This window comes from Vespula vulgaris, chromosome 10 (genome assembly GCF_905475345.1).
Source record: "Vespula vulgaris chromosome 10, iyVesVulg1.1, whole genome shotgun sequence".
Classification (NCBI taxonomy): Eukaryota; Metazoa; Arthropoda; class Insecta; order Hymenoptera; family Vespidae; genus Vespula; species Vespula vulgaris.
The window spans coordinates 7,031,254-7,050,035 of record NC_066595.1 but is presented as its reverse complement, the minus strand read 5'-3'; the positions used below and the strand labels follow the sequence as shown (position 1 = coordinate 7,050,035).

Genomic DNA, 18,782 nt, shown 5'->3' with positions numbered 1-18,782 from the left:
TATATTTTTTATTCCTACTATTATGTTTATTCTTAGAGAAAAAAATGTTTCCTTGAATTCTGAATATACTGCTTTTTATTTAGTACACTCGTTTCTTTGATGAACTAGAACTTCGTACGACCCTAAAAAGAACTACTGTTAAATTACTATGACTCATTGTATGTATCTTTCTAAATTTTATGTCATGTAAATAAACAAAGTTCGATCAACTATATATGTAATTCACATTGCTCGATTCCATGGCTGACGAATGATCGAGTGTAATATTTTCGTTCTTTCCAACTTTCCTCGATCGCTATTTTCGTTTATCTAAATAAAGCGAGCCAGTCGTTGCGTCGTAAAAGACAACGATGCGAAATCACACAATTCGTAATAGCATTATGGCCCAAATATTTTAAGAACATGTACCAAATTTTCCTATTTCTCTTAAACGTCTAATTGAAATCTTATTGTTGATATAATATGATACTAAACGATATTAATGATGTGTATTTTCATGTATTATGTAATAATGAATAATTATGAGTAAAATTACAATCCTGATTCACGAAAGATAAATTAAACGAACCGTAACGAAAAAGACATCTGATTAATGATCTCTCCTTGATCATCGTATTTAGGTCAGCACCGGAATTTCAGGTTTCCCGCGCTCGAAAGCAATGTCAACGACGCAAGAAAAATTCTCCAAACTGATCCAAGTAGCTTTAATAAATCAGGTTTTTGATTCACCATGGCATTGCCATAAATGTTTAAGAGACGTTTACGATCGCATTAATTTGCTATCAAAGAGATATACCTGATAATAGATTATAAATTTGTAAGAATTATTTACATAAGGTTGCACTTGGTTATACATTTAAAAATAAAAAATAAATTCTAATAGCATATTCGAGTTTGTTCAACCTTCACTTCAAATATTTGATACTATAAAAAGATTTTGCCTTTATCGAGATTCAAAATCGACCGCTTCCGACGAAACGCGTTACCGTCGATAAGGAAGATTTCGATAGATACAATCTCCGTCGGTCATACGAATCTTCTTGATTCCTACTTTAACTACCGATTGATTATCGTTCGATGATAACCTTATTTTATTATCAATTACGCCTTATTGCTTACTAAATTTGCCAAACATTACATATTTCATTACTTCAATATAGACTTCAAGATGATTGCATCTATTTTTATCTACTAGAATTGAGATCTTTGTTGACGGAGCTAATTTAAAATTATTATGTTGAATTATTAATTGTATTATGAGAGTTGTGTATATATATTTTTATATATTGTATATATATATATCCATACTTACTTCGTCACAAGCTGAACATCGAGGTTTCAATTGTTCGGCATAATGTCTTTCACAAAATATCATATCTTCGTGTACGCAATAAGCAAGATCCACCAAAAGTTCTTTGCAATCAGCGCATCGAAAGCACGCCGGATGATAAAGTAGTCCCAATTTACTCGCCGATACGGCGAGGCTACCATACTTTAGGGGTTCTTGACAAGCTCCACAGCACTGTAATAGAACAACGATTATTCCGACCATCTGCGACTCAGAACTGTTTTGAAGTGCTTTGCAAATCAAATCAAAGAAGAAACGAAAGATCTTAATTTACGACGTGATTTTTTATTGCCATTTATCTTCACTGATTTTTCTTTTTTTCTTTCTTTTTCTGTCACTCACAAATACGTATCGCGTACTCACCGAACCTTCTTCAACAATTTCTTGAACCGTTCCTATATCCAAAGCTATTTCGTTTCTCGCAGCCATAAAATCATCCGCGCTGGAAGCATGTTTCAGATCGAGATAACGACAGTAAGCTCTTGCCAAGTCTTGTTTAGGAAGTTGGAAAGCTAACTGACGATCTCTGAGTCGTTCGCCAGGAGTACCTAGCCTTGGTACTGAAATTTCTGGTAACATTGAAAAGTATTCGTCCACCTGAAAGAGATCGTAATACATTCGACGATTTTATAAATGTTATACAATTACAAATTATAGAAACACGATCGTGTCAATAACAACTTTATGTCTTTCGTGTGAAATTTACAAGTTAACCGCCAAATGGCTAAAATAATACGTGAAGACGATATCAATGTATCGAAATGTGTGGATCCAGAAAATAAACTCTAAACGTAAACTCTCCATTTGTACGATCGTATTTGTGCCAAGTCCCTAATCAGCTTAAAACTCGTACGACTTTAGAAAACATCGTAAATGCATCTCTCGAAGTAGTGCCATCAAACTAGAGTGCCAGTGGTGGTTAGTTCACGGGATTCGAAAACTAAACGGAAAACGTTTACGAGAAAACACCGTCGTCTTGATGATAAAGGCCAGGAGTAGCAGAACTAACCAACGTAATATTCAAACGAACATTTTACAGAAAATAGCTGAATTTGGATCTATGCCAAGTGTTCGTCCGCTCGTTCGATCATTCGCATATGGATACTGGAGAACATAAATTGTTCGTTAAATCACAATATTCCTATTTGAGATTATCTTTCGCGTATGTAAATATGTTGAAAATGATATAATAGCGATATTCGATCTTACGCAATATCATACGAATCAGAGGAAATTCCTCTGATGTGTATTACTAAAATAAAATTAAAATAATAACCTTATGGGGTGGTAGTCCAGGAGGTGCCCAAGCCAGACCTCTTTCTCTTGGATCAGAGAAACCAGGGAGACCGTTCGATTCGTCTGCTTTGAGTCCCAATCGGGATCTAACAGATGCCCATTCCTCGTGGCACACATCGTGATCCTCTCGAGGACACTTGCAACTCGTACAATTCTTTCTAAAGGAAACAAACGGAAATAGGCCGAATAAGAACACGAAGATCGAACTGAAGTCGAATAGATAGATAAAGAACTAGATGTTGAATAATCACTTCCAAGGAAAACAATTCGTGATACTTTTAGCATCGCCCGTCTATTAATTAAAATCTGCACAACTGATATATATATATATATATATATATATATATATAACGAACGATAAACATTTACGTTTCCTTTCATTAAGTCGAAAACTCGCGTAGCTCGTTGACACGTTCCCGATGAAATAGCCAATCAAGTTTTATTACCTTACACGTAGGCTGTAGAAGCCCACGACTTCACGAACGATCGCTCGATCGAACCAGAAACAAACGAACAAACGTTTCTTATTTCTTCGATCGTTTTTCATTGAAACCTTTGTCTTCTTGATCTTTCAGAAACACGAAAACAAAGTTCAATTCGACGTATAACATGTATATGAATGTATACACGGAGTGTCCCAGAAATAAATGGAAAATATTCCAGAAATGATTTAAGCGTGTTTAAACAATAAAGACAAGTTCGTACAACACGTGTCCTATTTGACTTAGTTTTCTGTATAATGCTGTATTTGGCATACGTAGGTACGTGTATTCGTATTTTTAGTGACTAACGGTATCGATCGCTTTTCATATCTCTAATCAAGAACCGTTCATACCCTTTAAAAATCGACGTGACATTTTTCCCTACGACATATACGACTCCTACGTATAAAAAGATGCATTTGTCAGGAACGTTTATCGCGTTTCCACCACACCCTCTTCCGGATATATCAGCACGAAGGCCATCCGAACGAGGTAAATTGCAAGGGGTTGCTTTCTTTCTTTTTATAATGGAGAGCTATTGTCGATGAGGATTTGAAAATGGAACACTTTACGAGATAATATGAAAAAGTCGATGGAAGAAAGGTGGATGCAACGTAGATATGTGAATGCGGAGAATCGTAGGGGAATAACTATATACCAACATATATCATATATCAAAGACGGTTTATAACGTGTCAAGCAAGCGGTAAGCGTTAAATTTAACCTGGTCTTCCTGGTTATTCGTGGATCGCGGAGATCGAAAGAAATACGATCATTCCGAGACAGGAAGGGCTGCTTCTCTTGGAATCCTCCAAGACGCAGCGACTTATTCCGGACGCGGGAAACTCTTTTCGTTCGATAAGGTTGTATGACGTATGAACAAACTAAATTACGTTATTAGCGAACGTGATCTTTAGCGAAATATCATCGGACGTCAAGAACAACGACGGCAATTACATCTTTTTTTCAAAACTTCACAGAGAACGAACATAGATACGTGATCAATGGAAATTTTCTAAAGTTTACGCGTAAGCGTAAGATCGTTGAGTAGTTACCTAACGATCAGCTCGAACAGCTCGAACTGATCGAAGACCTTACAGTAAAGATGTAGTACCCTGACGCAGGCAGACTTCATGCCAGGCCAAGGCGCCAGACTTAGATCCAAGCCATCCTCTTCGGTATGACCCTCGCTGATTGCGAGACTTCGTTTCAATTCCGCTCCCGATATAGTCGGGAAACGATTTCTTCGATCCAACATAGGATTTCTCCTACACGATCCTGAGAGATCGAGAGAGCTTGGTATAGAGAAAGCTCCACGATCGATCTCCGCACCGGACAACGTCGTATATCTGTCACGACGATCGAGGGACACTGCTTTTCTATAAAAATCCTTTTCCGGAACCGAAGGACACCTCGCACGCATAGATTCTCGACTCATCGGTGGACTCATCGCTCTCATTTTCGGCTCCGGAATTTTCACCCTTAAAACGAGAGGCTTCGCGCCTGGCTCCAGCACGCACATCACCCTTACCTCCGTCATCGTGATCTCTTGTTGACCTCCGGGCCCTTTCGGGCTCATCTTCTCTCGTCTATTTACTTTCAACCTCTCTCCTACGCATCTTCCTTCACGACTACTCACATTTAATTCGTTTCTTCTAATTCACCTCCGATCGATCGACGAGTCGAGAAAATTAACTTTCGACCATCCTCGACATATTTCGATCTCGCTAATCTCCGATATGGACGTCGTTTAACGCCCAACGCAATCTCACGATTGACTCTCACATCGAACGAAATTGGATTGTACTATCCTGTTCAATTCGGTAAAGATATTCCTTTCATAAATCTTATTTCGAAGATAGGAACCATAGAAGAAGATAACAACAGGTAGGCACACTACGATTTCGACATCGTACGTTTCTCCTCGAAATCCTTTAGAAACTGTTCGATACGTACGATGATCGACGAATCTAATTATCGGAAAAAGAAAAAAATAACAATCCATGTACTCGATCGATTATTTTTCTTCGAAATTTTCCTGACGAGCATTCCGCGAAATTGAACTCAATTAAGGATCAACGTGATTCCAATCGCGAGCCTTGATTCTTAGTAAAGCTTTTTACGAGCGCTAAGATTTCACGTATACAACGTAATTATTGGGCGCGTCCGATCGGCTAACGCAAGGGTGGCACGGTGCTTCGTTAACAGACTAATCAAATAAAGACCGATCGCTGACTTTATCTGGAATGCGACGATTTCGTCTTAGATGAATCATCTAGGTAAGGAAGCACGATTAGTCAGTCGTGGAATTGCACCAACCACTTAAGTATTCCTGCCAAAAGCTAATTCTAAGCTATGTTATTATTGACCAACCACAAAATAATCTTCCACTAGACTGTGTATGCACAAAAAATAAGAATCGTACGGGAAGCGACGCTGAAAAATAAAATGTGCTAAACGTTGTCACGAGATGGGAGATGCTATCTAATGGTTAATAATTAAATAAACATTTACTGTATCTTATCTCGATAATAGCTACGAAGGGAGATCGAAAAAAGAAAAAGGAAAGGAAAGAAAACGCAAAGAATTACACGATCCGATTCGATCTCGAAGTATCTTTCTAGAAACCGGTAACATTCACGCAAAATACACGCCCACATCCACGCACGCACACACACGCGCACACACACGCGCGCGCGTGCATAGAAAAAAGAAATCTTAAAGAGATAGATCGGATAAACGATCTCGCACCAAATCTATCCTCCATGCGATCTTTCTTACAACCAATCGATCGTTTATCGCGGAAAAAGGATAAAGGCGCGAGATTTGAAAAGAGACCTGACGAAAAGGGGCGCGAAATTCAAAGGAAATCGCGCATGCGATTACGCGTGTTTTACGAGACACGGAAGAGTGCATCCACGGAAGGAGCGTACTTCAAACTGGCGCCATGAGCTTCGACGACGACGTAGATAGGTGTGTACCTATAGTTAATACCGGGTGGCACGAGAAGCAGCGCGCTTCTCCGCTACGTTTAGCGCAGGCGCGTTTCATCTCTCTATCTATCTCTCTCTCTCTCTCTCTCTTTCTCACTCTGTCTTACTCTCTCTCTCTCTCTCTCTCTCTCTCTCTCTCTCTCTCTCTCTCTCTCCCTCCTTCTTTCTCAATCTCTTGTATGCGCGCGACGTCTTTGCCGTCCTCTCGCCGAAAGCTTCTTCTTCTTCATCTTCTTCTTCTTCTTCTTCTTCTCGCATCCTCCTCCAACGCAAATGCAACGCAATATTGGAGGGAGAGAGCTCCAATTAGATACGCCACATAACGCTTGCGCTCGTGCCTGGATTAAGCTCTCCGAACGAATGAGAATCGTTTGTTTTGACGCGAGAAGACGAGTCGGTAAACGACGAGAACGACGCTAACGTGCTGCGGACACTGCGAAATTGCATTTTCATTCAACGACATCCTAGATCTTTTCTCCTTCCTATTCTTTCTATGTCTATGTACGTATTCGTTCCATTTCTTCAGATTCATTTTTATATACAGTTACATTCCTCTTATTTAAGATATCACATATGTGATCGATAAATTTATCTTTTCCCTTTAATGATCTACGCGTTATCTTAATCCTAATTATCTATATATTTCTTAAATGTGCATATCTCTTCGTTTGAAATATTTTATGCCTTATCTATCTTTATTTCTTGATATATAATTACCATTTGTAAACATATTAAAATTTTTTAAATAAATCGTCGGATAAATACACGCCGGAGACGAGATTTCGAAAATTCCTCGAAATATTTCGAAAGTTATTCTTTTCTTCTTTCTCTTCTTTTCTTCTCTTTTTAATTCGGTCTACTCCAAGAGAAAGTCCCAGCATAATCGAGAAAAAAGATAGTCGAGTAAACGTCGAGCGTCGAATTGAGCCACGTGAGTTCGGTCGGTCGTACGTTTAGAAAATACGAAATAAGAAGATGATGCGATGTACATAAGCCGGGTAAACGCAAGGTGGACGCGAAATACATACTTTCGCTTTCTTATTTCCTTCGGTCACGGTCTCCGATGTGAATCACTGCTATTTATATACTCTCTTTACTCCTTATGCACGGTACATGCTCGCTTATACGCATTCGCGCGCGCGCAATCGTAATACTAAACGTTTCATTCTACATATCACGCGTTCTAGATAGTATTACACACGTGTATTATACATGTACGTGTATATATATATATTTACGTGTGTATATGCATATATGTGTGTACATATGTGCCTGCGAATGCATTCGTAGAATCGGATAATCTAATTTGGCGCCATGTACGACTCCGCAAAGGCATTCCTCGCTGATTCGTTTATTTTTTCTCTCTTTCTATCTCTCTCTTTCTCTTTTTCTCTCAATGTTTCCCCTTTTTTTTACAAATTTTTTTTTCAAGGAGAATCCAATAATTCTATACGCGCGGAAACTGCGAGAATGATCCAATGAACCGCATTCGCTTGATTGAGAAACGCAAAAGGAAATCAACCGTTACGTCTGACGCGACGATGGCTGCTCAACGGGAAAGGATCATTAATCTTAAGGTCGAGATGATAATGATGATTTTTCGAGATATCTTCTTCGTAAACGTATCAATTATATTCAATAATTCTCTTTAAAACGAACCTTTTTACTTTCGAATTTAAAATCTCGTCGATCTTCCTTTATATTGGAATGGTTACATTTAATGAAAATAATAAAGAGGAAAGAAATTCATTACGGAGTATGATTTTGACATAAAATTAAAAAATAAAGAGTAATTAACAACACATATATATATATATATATATATATGTATATCACATAAAAGTTATTAAAATTTCTCAAGAATTATTTTTTAGTAAAATATAAACATTTTAATACATCTACATGCATAACGGTTATTCTAAAATGTCTACATCACTCATCTCCTAAAATGGTTATCCTTCGAAAAATTGCGATTACGTAAATGCTTACGTGTTAACTCGAATATCACGATTATATATCCGACGTCTGCGAAATATTATCGACATGAAAAAGTCACGTAAAAAATGTTTGAAAAATAAAACTAAATTATAGTAAAAAGAGAAAGAGAGATAGACAGAAAAAGAGAGAAAGAGAGAAAGAAAGAGAGAAAGAATGGCAGAGAGAGAGAGAGAGAGAGATAGATAGAAAAAGATCTATAAAATTCTATAAACATATGAAAGAAAATATATCCTTACAAGATTGAAAGATTATCGTTGCAAGGTTCCTCGTAAAGGTAGGCAGGTTCCTCTTCGATCGGAGGTGCACCGATCGGAGATGCATTAGGAAGGATCAAAGATGCAGACCTTCGAGGCCCTCGTCTCCGCATTGCAAAATTCCGTTCCCTCGAAGGAAATCTCGGGGTCTTCTTCTTCATCTCCGTCAACTCTTTCACTGATAATCGATCTTCCCAAACCATTTTTATCTTCTTATTTTTCTTTCAGTTTGTTTATTATCGTCTCGGATACTCCTTCGAAAGAAAACACGTTCACGTTTTCCTTTCGACTATGCTTCAAAGCTCAGCGAATACTAAAAATGAACGTTCGAGGGAAAGGAGAAGAAAAAAAAAAAGAGAAGAAAAAAGGTTTAACACTCAAAAAATCAAGCTCAAAAGTGAAATATATATTCACGAGAGAACGGATAAGTATTATATGCTTCCCTCGATAATGATAACGAAACTAGTTACGAAAAGGAAACACGCTCGAACCGTTCCGACCTTCGAACGAGATAAAACTGAAAGCTATCGTTGAATGTTTAAGACAACGCGGCCATTTCCTTCCTTTCGTATTACTGATTCTTTAAATTGAATTAACTTAATGTAATAATTAGATTTACTTATAGAGACTTTACCACGTACCGTCAATCTCAGCGAACGACTTTCGCGAACTGTTACCGTGTAACCCACGATGCACGTACCAACATACGACACGTAGCGAGCTGCACGAAAGAAAGGACGACCTTCGTACCTTGGACTGTTCCTCGTTGCACGATACGACGTTACTATTCTAAATAATACACCTTAACTTTCCGTTATCACACAGTTACGTGTATCGTACGAGGGGACGATCAATTTCGAGGAAAAAGAAAAAAAAAAAACACCAAACAAACACGAGAATCTACTCAAAGTTTACTTTCTTTTTCTTTCTTCTTTTTCTTTCTTTTTCTTTCTTTTTTCTTTTTTTTTTTTTTTTTTTTTATCAACAACCAAGATCGAAATGACGCAAATTGTCTTTGATCATACGATTAATAGACTCGCAATGATCGAATTAATCGACTCTCTTACTCATCGAAGATACGTATCTGTTTACTTATCGACGATAATAAACGTCCAATAAACAAACGATTTTTGAATTTATTACAATATCGGACTCGTTCGAAATAACATAAATGATTTTTCTTATAAATTCGTAAATTCGTATTAAAGGAGAAAATTCGATGAAATATTAATAATATTACGAGATTAAACGTTCTTGCGAATATGAAACGCGTGCAAGCGTCTAAGCAGGTATAAAGCCGCGTACGAAATAACTTTCCGACAGATTATCTCAAAGAAAGCCTTGTATTGCTGCTCGGCATTGAGTCGGACTTTGACCCTCTTTTTCAATCGAAATAATTCGTACCAGTGAGAGGATTCTATCTAGATAAGATTGATCCCACGCGACGATCCACGTTTCAAACACTTCACATGATTTATATCCTTCTATTTAAACATCGTTAAATATCGTTTCGATCATTCTACATTCACTTATTTTTCGATATACCTACTTTCTCAATTTCTACACTAAAAGACTCGACTCATTGTTTAACTTTTTTTTTATCCTTTATATAAGTTAAAGATTGTTGTATTTTCGAAAATGAAGAAGAGCCACGTGATGAATCTCTCCACGGAGAATCGTACGATCTAGTCCGAATAACTGAACGTTTCTGAAAGAGTACAGCTTCGCTGAAAACTCCGTCGATAAGAGTTATCGGAAGTAACCTCGTTATCTCGAAACTCAGCGAGCTGTCACGATCGGACGGTCAGTTTGTATTCTCGTAAAAGGAACGTCCTAAAAAGCATATATATTATGTCTATACATGTAAATATATATATATATATATATAAATATATATATTCATACATATATTCAATATACTCTTATAGCACATGTTATACTTATATATTACACATACTATTCGTTAAGTATAATCATTGCGTAGTCATCATGCGTATTACGAAAGGCTGAAAGTCGGTCTCGAGATTTAATGTTTAATGCGTTTTCGTCAAAATACGAGCCATTATATTTGAAAGTGACGCAGTCAACATGGAATTTTAACTCGACGCGCTACTTACGTCTCTGACGCAATCTTTTCCTTACGTTCGCTTTTTTTTTTCTTTCTTTTTTTTGTGTAACTCGGGCTTAAGCTTTATGGTTTCGAGAAATCGGACAGCCTAATCGGCTTTGGATCTTGATGATCAAGACGATCGAACGATGACACCGTTGAGCGGTTGACAAAGATCGACTATGAAAGCGTTCTTTCAGTCTATGTATGTAGAACACGAATGTAACCACGAAGAAGAGAAGGTTGAATACGCAACGGGTTTCCCGGACATGAGGAATCCTTAGTTGAGTTGAAACTACTAACCGAGTTATTGAGCTTAGCTACAAGATGCTTAGCATCAAGTTATTATCTCTATTGCTAATTTTATCTATACGCACGTACCTACTCCTTTGATTTTACTAAATTTATTTTGTATAAATTATTGATCATTAATAAGATGTTAACAGAACATTACAGATAAACGACGATAAATTTTATACATGGACGACAACTGTCGATAAATTTATCGTCATCCTATATAATTGAGAAAAATAAATAATGTTGTTTCCACATCACGACGATTCTCTCTCTCTCTCTCTCTCTCTCTCTCTCTCTCTCTCTCTCTCTCTCTCTCTCTCTCTTTCTTTTTTCTCTCTAGGACTTCACATAAATTTCTTTGATTTAACACGTGACACAACATATTCTCGCAAGTGAACACGAGCCTTCGACTCACCGTGCAGCAAAGTAAGCAAGATCTTCTTTACGTTGCTCGTTTTCGAAGACGTTGCTGCTTGAGTAGTTGGAATTTTTCCATTCGCTGCCCATCTTGCCGTAGAAATTGAAGATTTCGCGTGCACGCAACACGTGCTCGGCACGTGGTAACGCAACAAGCATTCGCGCACGCACGTATCACAAATGCACGCGGAGGCTACACTCACAAGTTGTCAGGGACACGAAACTAAACTCGAGAAAAAAAATATATGTATAAAAACGTGATCTGATCGTTCCGAGGTTGCGTCCAGTGATTTGTAAAACATAGACTTCCAATCGCAAATACAATATCTAACTTGTCAATTTCAAAAGTAAAAATTTACCGTGAAACGCGTTCACTAGAAATATGAAAAAAGTAAAATAATATTAACGATAGTGATAAAATAAATAAAAAAAATAAAAAAATAAAAAAAAAGGAAATCGCCGAAGGGACGTTGTCGAAGCAACGACTTCAACTTCTCTCCGTGCGAATGACTTTTATCGGCGGGCTATTTGTCCCGATAGCGCGAACGACCGGTCGATCATACTCTAAATTTAGCACACGCGCTTCGAACGAAACGATAGAAGAAGAGACGTCGAGCGTGTAACCACGCAACGCGCAGGACGGACGTCTCTTTCTCTCTTTCTCTCTTTGTGTCTCTCTCTTTTTCTTTGTCTCTCTCTCTCTCTCTTTGTTCTCTCTCTTTGTTCTCTCTCTGATGTCTCTGTCTTTCTCACTCTTTCTTTCCTTCCTTCCTTACTTTCTCTCTCCTTCACACGTCCGCTCACACACGCTCACATATCTCCAGGAGGAAAAAAATCACATTTAATTCACTAACGCACTGAAATATACTGAAGAAGAAGAAGAGTAGCAACTTGAAATCATCAGATAGACGGCTCGAGCTTTTCTGAGTGAGCTCGCTCTCACTAGGTCCGTTCGTTCGCTTACTGTCTAAGGCGCTGTCAATGTCAGCTGATCGAATCAACGCCGACCGAATACGTTGGATTCTCAACGATTCTCTCAGTGAACATAACTATTTTATTTCGTTGTAAGTATATCTACGTTTGAAGTCCACTAAATTATATTTAATAATTTATTCTATATTTTATATTCGAATTCACAGGGAAGGTATGTGTTTTCGTAAGTGTTAAGACAGTTCTTTGTAAAGAAGGATTCTTGAGATTCCATTGACCACACGCATTTCCTTTACCCACACACGACATTCTCGTGATTATGTGAGCGAGAAAACACGAATGGTATGTTTGTTTTCGTTTGCTTTCTTTGGACAAAAACGTAAGTAGATAAGTACGTTTGTATATACATATACTTGTACAAAACATTTGTCGATATTTAAATAAAACATTCAGTGCAAGATGGAGTTATGAGAAAAAATGTTGAAAAATGAGATTTTTAATAATCTTTGGTGCCTTAATAAATATCTCTTTAATTTCTAACTACGTAAAGAAATCAAATATATCCAAAATAAAATATTTTGTAATAAGGAAGGCTTCTTTAATCCTATAACTTTCTTTTTAATCCAATCTTCAAAGTTAAGCGTACAGAAAATAAAAGAAAAAATAAAACGTTTTCCGTGAGATATATACTAACTTCGTATTAATAAGATTTTAATAAAACAACACAAATAACGATCTTAATTACGCAATTTCCATCGAAACACTTTCACACTATTCACAATTTCTATTTTCGTAAAAGCTTTAATATCTCACAAAGCTTTACTATTGTGGCATAGATCCGTCTTGCACTCTGATCTCTTTTAACTGATCTTGATCTTTAATGATCAACAATCATTTCATAAAGATAAAAGGTATTTGAGAATTATGTAGAGAAATATTCGCTACTCGAATAATTCGTTGTCACAAGCGTCTCCTTAATTCTGAAACTTTCAAAATATGTCCCATTTTTTCGCACGGAATGAATTCTCCCTCGTCGTAAATAAATACTCGCGTGCGTACGCACGCACGAGATATGTGTCAGAGAGCATTCGCGACGAGACAACAAGAAGAAATTGGCCAGGAATCGTGCCAAACGCATACGACTCGAGAAACTATCTTCAAAAATATCATCCACGAAATGTTAATGCTCTCTGATGAAATATAAAGAAATTCTCTTTTTCGAAGAAAGTGTTTTCTTATCTAGAACGACGAACTACGTTGACAGAAAGGAAAACATTTATGATAAATAAATAAGATATCACGTTTTCCTTTTAACATTTAACATGGGATTTCTTTTTCTATTGGAAAAAGTAAAGGAACATCGAGTTGCTGAAAGTAGAGTAGTCAAGATATAAAAATATCATTTGGAATCCTTGAAAAGGTCTCTCGAGTTTCGATTTGTTTGCCAAATACCTTACGGCTTCTACGCTAAATGACTTAGCCCAAGCATGCCCACCCATGCGTTAATAGGGCAAGCACGATATTTACTAGAAATGTCACAGACTACCCTTTCGTTGATAATCTCAAATTACACAGCCTTACGAGCTGTGTCGAACCGTTACGAGAATTATTCGTTTTAATGTACCACACCCATTATGATCCAAAAACAAGAATATCCGAATTTAATTAATATCTTCCCTAAATTCTAAGACACGAGTTTGTATTTTTTGAATGGACGACTTTTTTTTCTTTCTTCTCTCTCTCTCTCTCTCTCTCTCTCTCTCTCTCTCTCTCTCTCTCTCTCTCTCTATTTCTTTCTCATCACAATTACATTCTGCTCGATTGCTACTTTATTAGTGAATGAACGATTTTACAGGATTATTGTTGCAAATATAATAGAACAACAGTTCGCTGATAACAGCAGAACTTCATGATAGATAAAATGTAACACAGAATGAATTAAAATTCGCAGATATCAGTCGTTAAACTTGTTCTTCTTTTATCTAGATCTTTATCTTTGTTGTTGACATTCTCCATTTGATTTTTAATCGATTACTAAATATCATTTCTTGGAAATATTGTATATACTTTTTCCTTCCTTTTTTTTTTAATATCGTCGAATCTCAACGATGAATCCTACGAATCTAATATATCCTACATTAATATATTTTTCTTGGAAGGACAGGAAAGACTCTCGCGCCATAACACCTTCGTCGCAGCATGGAGTCTAAAGTATAAAGGTGATCTCACTCGTAAATGCGTGGGTGAGAGCGACGGTATCCGAGACTCACCGTATTTGCACACCTGCGCAGCACAACGTTATATGTCGCGTAATAATGTCCGCAAGCAATTATCGCACGACGACCGCCCTCGAGAGACAATGGAAAAGTTGCTTTGTTGTTCGTACCCATGAATATCAGAGAACACACATACGCACGTACGTACATACATAAGTGTATGCATAGATACATATATAGTTAGAATTCATATGGGTTTATGAACCTATAAAAGATATTACAAAAAGAAAATTTCTACCTAATTCGATAAGAATATAATTTCGATCTCTTGACATTCTAATCATTCTCAAAATTATCACTGATTGTGTCTTTTGAAACTGACGATGAAATAAAAGTTCGTTTCTAGGAAGGATTTTTATTAATACAAATAAAGCGATGATTTCTTTATCTTTTAAAGACAATGGATTAGTAAATACTTTTTCGATGATAAGAAGAGAAAGAGAGAGAGAGAGAGAGAGAGAGAGAGAGAGAGAACAGCAGAAAGAAAAAAGAGAAAGAGCAAAGTCTGGCCTTGCTGCATCGTCATAACCAACTTGTACATCGTCGAAGCAGCACGTGCACGCGTGAGAAGAGTCGGCCGAGTAGAGTGATTCACTATAACCGAAACTAGGTTGCTCTTCGAGAAAGACAAACAACATTTCAAAAATAGTTCCAGCCTGCCAGACGATCAGCGGAAATGCGGAAACGGATTCTTAGAAGTTCAGCCGAGAATGAAACCGATCTATTATAACAATTTGCTTTCGTTTCATTGAACAAAGTCAAACTAAGAGGCTTGGTTTTACACTCAACGAAGTAAAGTATGTTATCAAAAGGAAGAATAGGTATGTTATCAAAAGGAAGAATGGTAAAGGATGCATCTGGGTTGAAACGGACGTTGTAAAATCGTCTTACGTTATAGACGTACACTTATGGACGTTTCAATAAGACTTTGCAATCTGAATTTATACGATCGAACGATCCGTTTCTTTTCTATTCTCCTCAATAATTTTTCACTTTCTTTTTCTTCTTTTCCTTTTTCTTACGATTAGGTCCTTCCTTAAAAAAGAAGAAAAAAAAAAAAAGGAAACAAGAACGCTATTCGAATATTTACACGTAATCCTTAGCAATGTGTTTCTCGTTGTTGGACCATAAACATACGAAAGCTAAAACATTTAACGTTTGATACGATACTCGAAACATTTACACTGGAGTTTACGTCTCGCTTCGTATCTCAAGTAATCGGTGGATTCACTTTCACGTGCCGTGAAAGGAGCGAATCGATGATGCGAGTTTCCTTATCGATACCCGCTATCAACGAGCATGAGAATGTAAGTAAGTGCCTAACGTAACTCCTATCTTTTTCTCTTCTTTTTCTACTTTTTTTCTATATATTTTTTTTCTGCTTTTTACCTTCTAAGATTATTTCTTTAGCGCAACGAATGTGTATATTCCCCAATCGTCCAATTAAATGTATAATATATAATTTCGTTGATTAAGAAATAACGTGAAATATGTTATATGTATGGTGCGATATAGAAACGAGTTTATGATTTTCAAGTGGTGAAAGGCTTGGATTTATGAAAGTGACTTTGGAAAAGCTAGAAACAATCGTGTCACGATCTCCTCGTAGTTTATAGTTGGTCCCCTACTGCGTTAGACAAACGAAGAGTTCGAAATAAACTAAGCCAACGATCTAAGGTGGAGTCCTTTGAATGCTATCGGGCAAACGAAAATAGGTAGGAGATAGAAGTAGGCTTTTAAAATTGACTTCAATATGACGAACGACCAACGGAAAGATAAATGAAAGGAATCGAGGTCAATCTATCTATCACGAAAATGACAAAATCGATGGCGTTGATTTCTGTTATCATTGTTTTCTATTAATCCTCTATAACCCAATTTTGTTTTGTGTTTATACAAAGATTATATATACGTGTGTGTATGATATGAAAATTATGGTACATTACTCATACTAATATTTATAATTATACTATTAATATAAATGATACTAGTATAAGTATCACTAGTATATTATATTATTATAAGTATATAAGCATATATAATAATTATACCATTATAAAAAATATTATAACTAAATACTATAATATAACGTAATTCTCTTAAAATGATACACATATGATTATACTATGTATGTAAATCAAACTTACAAAATGAAGATATATAAACGTGTAATTTCAAAGTTACATGGTGTTATAGAGGATTAAATCAATTCGACGAATAACGGTCGACTCCAATCGTACTTTGGACGACGAAGAAATAACGTAGGACTGGTCGAAGTCGTCACAGCCGTTACGATTTATCGCATAAACTATCAATACTCATCTCGGCACGCAGCGTGGGCATCGTCGATTACGCTAACTCGACGACATCCTTGTAACGCAAAATGTTTCCAACGCAACATTGACAGAGATACACGCCTTACTTCGTCTTTCTAAACTTTTTAATACGTTTTTTCTAAACGATCCAAAGAAGAAAAATTCATAAAAATACGATCTCTCGAGATTATTAATCTTGATAAACCATTTTTTTCTACCATAAAACGAATCTCGATTAAAATTTATTCTATCATCCAAAATTAGTATGAGAAAGATGTAATACGTCACCGACGACATTCATAACTCGTCTTCGAATGTCAACGTTTTATTTTTACTTCGAACTACGCATAGAGAAAGAGAAAGAGAGAGAGAGAGAGAGAGAGAGAGAGAGAGAGAGCAGCAAGCAATCGTTATAAATCTTCAACTCTAAAGCAACCTCTAAGACGTTTACGATCTGTTAGATAATATTAGATCAACGGTGGTATCCATCTAACAAAACGATTGTCAATCATCGAAGCTAAATCGATTTACCAAAATTTTCCTCGCAACGAATCTTTGATATTATTATTTTATATCCCGATGATATACAATCGTATATCTTTCTCTCTATTTTTTTCTCTCTAAAGAAAAATTTGATTAAGGGACTCCATCATCTCTTTCGCTTTCTTCTTCTTGTCACGCTATTCCCCTTACATAGCAATTAATTCGTTATTACCGCATTGCCGGGTTGTAAGTCACGGAAAGTAATTACAACGCTTGGTAATTCCTGCACCGTTAAGTTACGCAGCTGGGATAATGGGACATAGTTTTTTCCTTCAACACAATTTCAGTACGATCTAACTCATTTTCATCTTACCATCGTGCTCGCTGTTAATATCTTATTATTAATTCTTTGAGAAAAAATAATAATAGAAAAAGAAAAAAGTAATTATCCTCTTATCGATAATACGAAATCGAATTGATTAGTGTTAATGAAAAAATGATCGATGAGATCGATACGGACGATTCAAATTTCAAGGAAACTCGTTGCTGATACGAGTTTAATCGAGAGAAACTAGATACTCTTTAGCCAGCATGCATTAGCAGCTGTTTTCTCAGTGATCGGTACCTAAGTAGCAGGGAAATACACGGTTCGATCGATTCTATGGATCGTTGCCAAAACAAATAAAGGTAAGCCAACGTCGTCAACATCCATTGGGAATTCGTCAATGACAATATACCTATTCTCTTTCTTTCGTGATAATACAAAAAAATTAGCCAAATAGATGTTTTCGTTCGATGGATGAAGATGATGATGTTGGGAAGACTTACCTCCAAATGTGTGGGGAAAATCCAGGACACACGTCTCCACACTGTAAACATGGCTGCCCCTCCTCGACGTCCGTGATCAGGACACCCTAACACAAGATTCGTTCGTTAATTTTCATATTATTTATCTTCGTTTTTCATATATAATGTTTGTTTACGTTATCTCAACAAATAATGAGTAATTTGTTAAATATAGAAAAAATTATAGCTTATTCGATGCGACCTAACAACATTCATTACATTCCAATTTTCGTATTATTTATTTTTACTTTTTGTACATAATTTTTGTTTACGTAATTTCGACAAATGTGAATAACTTGTTAAATATAGAAGAAACTACAGCTTATTCCATGTGACCTCCTAACAAGATTCATCAACCAATTTTCATAGTATTTATTTTTACTTTTTGTACATAATTTTTGTTTACGTAATCTCGATAAATGTGAATAACTTGTTAAATATAGAAGGAACTATTGGTTATTCCATGTGACATCCTAACAAGATTCATTCATCAATTTCCATATTACATATTTATCTTCATTATCCCTAAATAATCTTTTTTTACGTAATCACCATGAATACGAAAAATATCAAAAATATAAAAGAAACTATGGCTTATTCCACATGAGACCGAAACAAATCGCGAAAGTATCGTTCCATCGATTCGTTCGAAGAAAATGGCGTTGCGAATCAATTGCAAAAGACCGAAAGCTTTCAATCCTTCTCTTCCTACGCGTCACCGTCTACGCGAAGCAAATACT

General features: G+C 36.4%; 1 protein-coding gene and 1 long non-coding RNA gene across 11 annotated transcripts in view; one reads left to right on the top strand and one right to left on the bottom strand.

The window, feature by feature from the left end:
• LOC127067192 (four and a half LIM domains protein 2) overlaps positions 1-18,782 on the bottom strand; it is a 51,309-nt gene that overhangs the window by 18,391 nt on the left and 14,136 nt on the right. For 3 of the 8 annotated variants that reach the window (XM_051001835.1, XM_051001836.1, XM_051001827.1), the window contains exons 2-5: positions 18,025-18,110; positions 2,625-2,802; positions 1,712-1,945; positions 1,313-1,522 (exon numbers count right to left, since the gene is read on the bottom strand). In XM_051001835.1, coding sequence (XP_050857792.1) covers positions 1,313-1,522; positions 1,712-1,945; positions 2,625-2,802; positions 18,025-18,110 — 708 coding nt within the window. Of the gene's footprint in view, positions 1-568; positions 797-1,312; positions 1,523-1,711; positions 1,946-2,624; positions 2,803-3,090; positions 3,213-4,181; positions 6,058-8,353; positions 8,961-11,190; positions 11,352-18,024; positions 18,111-18,782 lie in introns of those variants that run through there. The other 5 variants (XR_007782569.1, XM_051001831.1, XM_051001834.1 and 2 more) reach the window with 5 other exon arrangements.
• On the top strand, positions 11,721-18,064 carry LOC127067194 (uncharacterized). 3 transcript variants are annotated; one of them, XR_007782572.1, is made up of 7 exons: positions 11,721-12,256; positions 12,332-12,464; positions 14,282-14,538; positions 14,796-15,219; positions 15,427-15,705; positions 15,796-17,883; positions 17,971-18,064. It is a non-coding gene; the product is annotated as an uncharacterized LOC127067194 (long non-coding RNA). The 3 variants fall into 3 exon arrangements; XR_007782571.1 differs by having other exon boundaries at positions 14,287-14,538; positions 15,427-17,883; XR_007782570.1 differs by having other exon boundaries at positions 15,427-17,883.